Here is an 8565-nt window from a genome sequence, read left to right as displayed (position 1 = left end):
CAAATGTCTCCTGCTTCTTGTTTCGTACAGATATAGAATCACCCCAACATTACAGTAGTCAATTGTAATTTTATAGCTTAGGTGACATGGTTTTGATTAAGCAGATAAATTTTGTGGATGAAAAGTACATTAGTTTATATTACTTTTCTCAAATAGTACATACTACAGTATTTTCCGCCGCGAGTGGTAGCCGCGCGGTCTTCGGGCGTCTTGTCACGGTCCGTCGGAGGTTCGAGTCCTTCTTCGGGCATGTGTGTGTGTGTGTGTGTGTGTGTGTGTGTGTGTGTGTGTGTGTGTGTGTGTGTGTGTGTGTGTGGTCCTTAGCGTAAGTTAGTTTAAGTTAGATTAAGTAGTGTGTAAGCTTAGGGACAGCTGACCTCAGAAGTTTGGTCCCATAAGACCTTACCATAAATTTCAAAAAAAGTATAGTATTTTCAACCTGACACAGTTTGCTATTCGTAGATATCACCATACGCGGAAGGGCGACAGGTATTTTTTGTTGTCGTGAGAAAAGTGTTCCCATAAAAATTAATTACTATGAATCTGTAAATTAATTTGAATACTGAAGTGTTTATATTTCTTCATACATCTGATTAAAGTGCATAGCTGCAAGAAATTGTTGAGGATGTCGTTGCCACCTGTTGACGTATTCCCTGTCAGCTATTGTCTTGTATCTTCAGACGGCTTTTGTTTAATTACTTATCTTCCGTTTCACCAGCACGAGAAGATAGGCATTGTCGAAGATTCCCTCTGCATTGCAAGTGGGGAGTGCCACCAGCAATGGAGGTTGAATCTTTTACAGTGCCAGTCCCTTGTGCTGTAGAAATGGGAAACAAATCGTGAAACGTTCATAGGCTGAAGATCCAGAGACGATAGCCACCAGGCAACACGTCACCATATTAGCAGACTTAACACATAAAACAATTCAAGTATTCTTACTTTTTCAATATTTTATCAACAGTTTACTAAACAGTATTCATTACTTCATTGAGAACTGTACTGAATTCCATTATTCAGACAGACAAATGCTGCAAAGGACACATTGTATTTTGCATGCAGAGTGGTCCTCTACTTCTATGTGTTGAGGGGGAAGGAGGTTTTAGGTATAATTTAATTATTGTAATTAGTAAGAAGGAGTGAAGGTATGTATTACAAAAATAATTTATTTTCACCTTTCACGCCAATCAAAATTCATTTTATTACTGTTAATACATTATATTTTAATACTGCTTCAACTAATACGTATGGAGTATAAAATAGGAAATGCCACTTCTTTTGTCAGTCAACCAGGTACACTGCTGTAGGTAAATAATTTTGTAATTGTGTGAATAACTATTCCGTGGTGGCTGCGAATTACTGCACGAGAAGAAGTGAGGAAATCTTCTTCTGACATTGTGTTTCCCTGTATTTTCTATTGTTTTTTGTAAATATCACGCTAATGCAAAATATTTAATATTATGTGCTCTCCTTTTCCAATAAATAAATCACTCGAACAAATGTTTGTGACATTTGATCCATGATTTATGCGCTAAACGTATTACATTTATTACTGAATCGCCTGACTGGTGCTTTGTGACTGATGCAAAAAGTGGAAAGAAATTTACGTTTCGCGTAAATCTTAGCTGCATTATATTTGCTTTGTGTAAATGTATATTTAGACGCTTTGTGCATCTCTAGCTGTCTTTGTGTTGCTCCTATAGCAGGTTATGAGGGGTGAAATGCAAAAATCCCCGTTATTGCTGTGACAGGACTTTCTTGGAAACACACGCATACATAATAAATGTGTGGCAGACGCATACATATGAGATGCGTATCTGTGAATGAATTATGATTTCCTGTGATGAATTGTCTGGTAGTTATTCGGCTCATTTTTTGACTGGAATACTATCAACATTTATGGTGCAGACATTACGAAAAGACGATGCTGTAATGTATGCCAGTGAAATAATTGAAGTATTGGATGAAAGATAGTCCACAGCGACGTGCTGAGATGAGCACATTACTGGCGTCTAGCCGTAGAAAGCGTGGAACTGGTAGAGGGCTGGGGAACGCACTGCAAAACCGTGGTGTGTTCTGGTAGGTACGACACCGGAGCGCGAAGCCAGGCCACCGGTGTGTGCAGTGTGGGCGACTGTGTCCTGCAGAACCATGTCGGCCAGTTTCTCGCCAGTCATTACGATGGCGGCCGTTGGGTTGCTGTTGGGAACCACAGGGAAAACAGACGCGTCGGCTACGCGCAATGCTCGCATGCCACGCACCCTGAGTCGCTCGTCCACGACAGCCATTGGGTCGTGCGGAGGGCCCATCTTGCAGGTCCCGGCCTGGTGGTGCTCGGGACCGGTCGCCGTTCGCACCACACACCGCCAGTACTCGTCCGAATCGAAGGGGACCTTCTCACATCCCTTCGAAGGCTTGGTGTCCAGACGGAAGCCGAGCTTCTTCAGTGGGGGAGTCTTAGCCATGCGCTGTACGAGACGGATGCCGTCGATCATCACGTCCATGTCGCGTTTCTCGCGAAGGTAGTTGGGCTGCAGCTCTGGCGGCTGCAGAGGGTCTGCGCTCGTCAGGCGCACGTGCCCGCGGCTCCGCGGGAACAGGTTGGTGGGTCGCGCCCTCACGACGCGAGGACCGCACTTGCCCGAGTCACCCGCCTCGCACTCTCCGTCCGCTCCCGTTTTCGAGCAGCGGCAGTTGTAGCCGTCAAAGAAGACTTGGATGTCCGGCACGCCGTTGGATGCGTACTTGCTCAAGAAGAAGCCGGTCACCTGCGTCAGGCCAGTGCTCGCCAGCGTCCCGTTTCGGTACCGCAAGAAGTCCTGGACGCTCTTGTTGGAAAGGCATCTCGTGAAGGGCTCGTCTGTGAGGAAGGGCACTGCGACCGATACCTGATTGTGCAGGTTCCTTCCGACGCCGGGCAGGTCCAGAACCACCGGGACACCGAACTGGCGCAGGTGCTCTTTGGGCCCCACACCAGACAACAGGAGGAGGTGCGGAGATCCGATAGCGCCAGCAGACAGGATGACCTCCCTCAGCGCCCTCGCCTCCTTCAGCTGACCGGCGCTGTCGACGAACTGGACTCCATACGCGGTGCGTGTGGCGGGGTCGATCAGCACTTTGGTGACGTGAGCGTTGATTACGACTCGCAGACCACTTCCCGGAGCGCGTCCCGCCGAACGCAGGAAGCAGCGGCTGGGCTCGTCCCGCAGGCCGTCCAGAACCATCATCTGGGCGCGGTTGATGCCCGTCATGTTAAAGCCGTTGAGGTCGCCCCTCCGGTAGCCCATTGCTTCACCCGCCTGTATGATCGCCTCCGTCATGGGCGGCGCGTGTGGGAAGAACTGCACCGCCATAGGACCCGAACTCCCGTGGTAGCCTGGATCCACCTCGTCGAGGTTCAAGTTGCGTTCACCTTTAAATCAAACAGATAGAGTTTTCAGAAGGTTTAACTCATAGGTATCTTTTCTCTGAAACAAAATCAAGGAAAACATTTCGGTGTTAAGAAGACGGTTAACTTCTGAGGTCATCAGTCCCCTAGAACATAAAACCAGTTAAACCTAACTAGCCTAAGGACAAAGGACATCACACCCATCCAGGCCCGAGGTAGGATTTGAACCTGCAACGGTAGCGGTCGTGCGGCTCCAGACTGTGGTGCCTAGAACCGCTCGGCCACTCCGGCCGGCCTTCCGTTTTGATAGAGCAAGGAACAGTTACTAATTCAAAGTACACAGAGCAACAAGATTCGCAGACGACATAGATAACTGAACACAGAACGTATAATATAAAGACACCGCACTGTTGATTTTCTGTTTGGTAGAAACCACTCTCGACGACATTTGCTTCCGCCAGGGCTATAGGTTCATTATAGCTTAAGGTAACAGTCGGCTGAGTTGCCCAGAAGTAACGGGTAAATGTTATAATAATTCAACATTACCAGTTATCTGCTTATTAGTAGTTTAATACCCGTATTTTGTCCAGTGGACAAGATATTAGATGTTATCGAAGCAGTCGCTTTCAAAGAACCAACTGACGGCCCAGCATATATCATACTTCCAAATGAAGGGGTGCTTAATAACGGTCGCATCAAGTTTCGTATACGATATATCATGCTCTGTTTCGAGGATGGAAACGTAAAACACTTTTAACGAAACCTTTCAGCTAATGATACATTGGATTTGTCCACAAAGTGAATTGAAATATACGTTTCATATTTTTCAAGCTGTCGCAGAAAGTTGATGGGTTGTTTGGGGAAAGAGACCAAACTGCGAGGTCATCGGTCTCATCGGATTAGAGAAGGATGTCGGCCGTGCCCTTTCAAAGGAACCATCCCAGCATTTGCCTAGAACGATTTTAGGGAAATTACGGAAAACCTAAATCAGGATGGCCGGACGCGGGACTGAACCGTTGTCCTCCCGAATGCGAGTCCAGTGTGCTAACCACAGCGCCACCACGCTCGGTGTCGCAGGAAGTGCCTGGCTTTGAGAGACGGCAAGTAATATTATTTGTATTACGATTTGCTGTAATGTATAATTTCACCATCAGATCATCTAGCAGTTAATGTGCAAGAATAATGCAGATATTATCTAAGTTGTTTCCGTATAATTCGAACATACCAATCACAGACTAATTCCTTATGTAATTCCATGCTTTATTACTATCGTTTGTTATCGTCATCAATATCGTTGGCTACTAATACAGCGAAGCACCTGTACATTTTTGGTAAATTCTATCTTATGGATTGGAAATTTATTTTTACGTAGTGAAATCGCCGATTACTATACAATATTGGCAGCTACAGACGGCCAATTTCTTTCACGTGCCACACACATCAGAAACCTGAAACTCTCAGAATAAATCATCTTTACATCAAACCATGGACCTTGCCGTTGGTGGGGAGGCTTGCGTGCCTCAGCGATACAGATAGCCGTACCATAGGTGCATCCACAACGGAGGGGTATCTGTTGAGAGGTCAGACAAACATGTGGTTCCTGAAGAGGAGCAGCAGCCTTTTCAGTAGTTGCAAGGGCAACAGTCTGGATGATTGACTGATCTGGCCTTGTAACAATAACCAAAACGGCCTTGCTGTGCTGGTACTGCGAACGGCTGAAAGCAAGAGGAAACTACAGCCGTAATATTTCCCGAGGGCATACAGCTTTACTGTATGATTAAATGATTATGGCGTCCTCTTGGGTAAAATATTCCGGAGGTAAAATAGTCCCCAATTCGGATCTCCGGGCGGGGACTACTCAAGAGGATGTCGTTATCAGGAGAAAGAAAACTGGCGTTCTACGGATCGGAGCGTGGAATGTCAGATCCCTTAATCGGGCAGGTAGGTTAGAAAATTTAAAAAGGGAAATGGATAGGTTAAAGTTAGATATAGTGGGAATTAGTGAAGTTCGGTGGCAGGAGGAACAAGACTTCTGGTCAGGTGACTACAGGGTTATAAACACAAAATCAAATAGGGGTAATGCAGGAGTAGGTTTAATAATGAATAGGAAAATAGGAATGAGGGTAAGCTACTACAAACAGCATAGTGAACGCATTATTGTGGCCAAGATAGATACGAAGCCCACACCTACTACAGTAGTACAAGTTTATATGCCAACTAGCTCTGAAGATGACGAAGAAATTGTAGAAATGTATGATGAAACAAAAGAAATTATTCAGATGGTGAAGGGAGACGAAAATTTAATAGTCCTGGGTGACTGGAATTCGAGTGTAGGAAAAGGGAGAGAAGGAAACGTTGTAGGTGAACATGGATTGGGGCTAAGAAATGAAAGAGGAAGCCGCCTGGTAGAATTTTGCACAGAGCACAACATAATCATGGCTAACACTTGGTTTAAGAATCATGAAAGAAGGTTGTATACATGGAAGAACCCTGGAGATACTAAAAGGTATCAGATAGATTATATAATGGTAAGACAGAGATTTAGGAACCAGGTTTTAAATTGTAAGACATTTCCAGGGACAGATGTGGACTCTGACCACAATCTATTGGTTATGACCTGTAGATTAAAACTGAAGAAACTGCAAAAAGGTGGGAATTTAAGGAGATGGGACCTGGATAAACTGAAAGAACCAGAGGTTGTACAAAGTTTCAGGGAGAGCATTAGGGAACAATTGACATGAATGGGGGAAAGAAATACAGTAGAAGAAGAATGGGTGGCTTTGAGAGATGCAGTAGTGAAGGCAGCAGAGGATCAAGTAGGTAAAAAGACGAGGGCTAGTAGAAATCCTTGGGTAACAGAAGAAATATTGAATTTAATTGATGAAAGGAGAAAATATAAAAACACAGTAAATGAAGCAGGCAAAAAGGAATACAAACGTCTCAAAAATGAGATCAACAGGAAGTGCAAAATGGCTAAGCAGGGATGGCTAGAGGACAAGTGTAAGGATGTAGAGGCTTATCTCACTAGGGGTAAGATAGATACCGCCTACAGGAAAATTAAAGAGACCTTTGGAGATAAGAGAACCACTTGTATGAACTTCAAGAGCTCAGATGGAAACCCAGTTCTAAGCAAAGAAGGGAAAGCAGAAAGGTGGAAGGAGTATATTGAGGGTCTATACAAGGGCGATGTACTTGAGGACAATATTATGGAAATGGAAAAGGATGTAGATGAAGATGAAATGGGAGATACGATACTGCGTGAAGAGTTTGACAGAGCACTGAAAGACCTGAGTCGAAACAAGGCCCCCGGAGTAGACAACATTCCATTAGAACTACTGACGGCCTTGGGAGAGCCAGTCCTGACAAAACCCTACCATCTGGTGAGCAAGAGCTATGAAACAGGTGAAATACCCTCAGACTTCAAGAGGAATATAATAATTCCAATCCCAAAGAAAGCAGGTGTTGACAGATGTAAAAATTACCGAACTATCAGTTTAATAAGCCACAGCTGCAAAATACAAACACGAATTCTTTACAGACGAATGGAAAAACTAGTAGAAGCCGACCTCGGGTAAGATCAGTTTGGACTCTGTAGAAACACTGGAGCACGTGAGGCAATACTGACCTTACGACTTATCTTAGAAGAAAGATTAAGGAAAGGCAAACCTACGTTTCTAGCATTTGTAGACTTAGAGAAAGCTTTTGACAATGTTGACTGGAATACTCTCTTTCAAATTCTAAAGGTGGCAGGGTTAAAATACAGGGAGCGAAAGGCTATTTACAATTTGTACAGAAACCAGATGGCAGTTACAAGAGTCGAGGGACATGAAAGGGAAGCAGTGGTTGAGAAGGGAGTAAGACAGGGATGTAGCCTCTCCCCGATGTTATTCAATCTATATTGAGCAAGCAGCAAAGGAAACAAAAGAAAAATTCGGGGTAGGTATTAAAATCCATGGAGAAGAAATAAAAACTTTAAGGTTCGCCGATGACATTGTAATTCTGTCAGAGACAGCAAAGGATTAGGAAGAGCAGTTGAATGGAATGGACAGTGTCTTGAAAGGAGGATATAAGATGAGCATCAACAGAAGCAAAACGAGGATAATGGAATGTAGTCGAATTAATTCGAGTGATGCTGAGGGAATTAGATTAGGAAATGAGAAACTTAAAGTAATAAAGGAGTTTTGCTATTTGGGGAGCAAAATAACTGATGATGGTCGAAGTAGAGAGGATATAAAATGTAGACTGGCAATGGCAAGGAAAGAATTTCTGAAGAAGAGAAATTTGTTAACATCGAGTATAGATTTAAGTGTCAGGAAGTCATTTCTGAAAGTATTTGTATGGAGTGTAGCCATGTATGGAAGTGAAACATGGACGATAAATAGTTTGGACAAGAAGAGAATAGAAGCTTTCGAAATTTGGTGCTACAGAAGAATGCTGAAGATTAGATGGGTAGATCACATAACTAATGAGGAAGTATTGAATAGGATTGGGGAGAAGAGAAGTTTGTGGCACAACTTGACCAGGAGAAGGGATTGGTTGGTAGGACATGTTCTGAGGCATCAAGGGATCACCAATTTAGTATTGGAGGGCAGCGTGGAGGGTAAAAATCGTAGAGGGAGACCAAGAGATCAATACACTAAGCAGCTTCAGAAGGGTGTAGGTTGCAGTAGGTACTGGGAGATGAAGAAGCTTGCACAGGATAGAGTAGCATGGAGTGCTGCATCAAACCAGTCTCAGGAGTGAAGACCACAACAACAACAACAACATCGAAGGTCTGTATCGACGGCAGTAAATGAGAACAGTTTTTTAAGTAATTGAAATGTTTTAGCTGTGACATCATTTACTAACAAATATGATTGGGACACAGCACACAAGATGTAATATTTTTCAAAAATGCCTTCCATAATAATTGCACTCCGCCAAGGCGCTACAGAAACGACGATAACTAAAAATGGATCCCAGTTTCAGATAGCAGAACTGAGTTTCTCACTTGCAATACAGCATCGTGCAAAACTATCAGACCACACATGTAATGCGAATGAGTCAAAACAGGGCACAACAAGCTAGTTTCCGTTCTGCATCCACTGGAAGACGTGTTGAAAAATGTCTTGATAAAGGGGGGGGGGGGGGCTGTTTAACTGTGTCAAGTAAGAGGGTCTAATCGCCTTGTAAACTGGGTA

At 44.0% G+C, this 8565-nt stretch overlaps 1 protein-coding gene across 1 annotated transcript in view; it reads right to left on the bottom strand.

The window, feature by feature from the left end:
- Nucleotides 1-1146: 1146 nt before the first annotated feature.
- Nucleotides 1147-8565, bottom strand: part of LOC124776239 (glucose dehydrogenase [FAD, quinone]-like) — a 211017-nt gene continuing 203598 nt past the window's right edge. Inside the window, exon 5 of the mRNA XM_047251102.1 lies at nucleotides 1147-3409. Coding sequence (XP_047107058.1) covers nucleotides 2010-3409 — 1400 coding nt within the window. The 3' untranslated portion in view covers nucleotides 1147-2009. The remainder of the gene's footprint in view (nucleotides 3410-8565) is intronic.

Source organism: Schistocerca piceifrons, chromosome 2, assembly GCF_021461385.2.
Source record: "Schistocerca piceifrons isolate TAMUIC-IGC-003096 chromosome 2, iqSchPice1.1, whole genome shotgun sequence".
NCBI classification, from domain to species: Eukaryota; Metazoa; Arthropoda; class Insecta; order Orthoptera; family Acrididae; genus Schistocerca; species Schistocerca piceifrons.
Note: the sequence above shows the minus strand (reverse complement) of the source record. Positions and strands in the feature narration are given on the sequence as shown.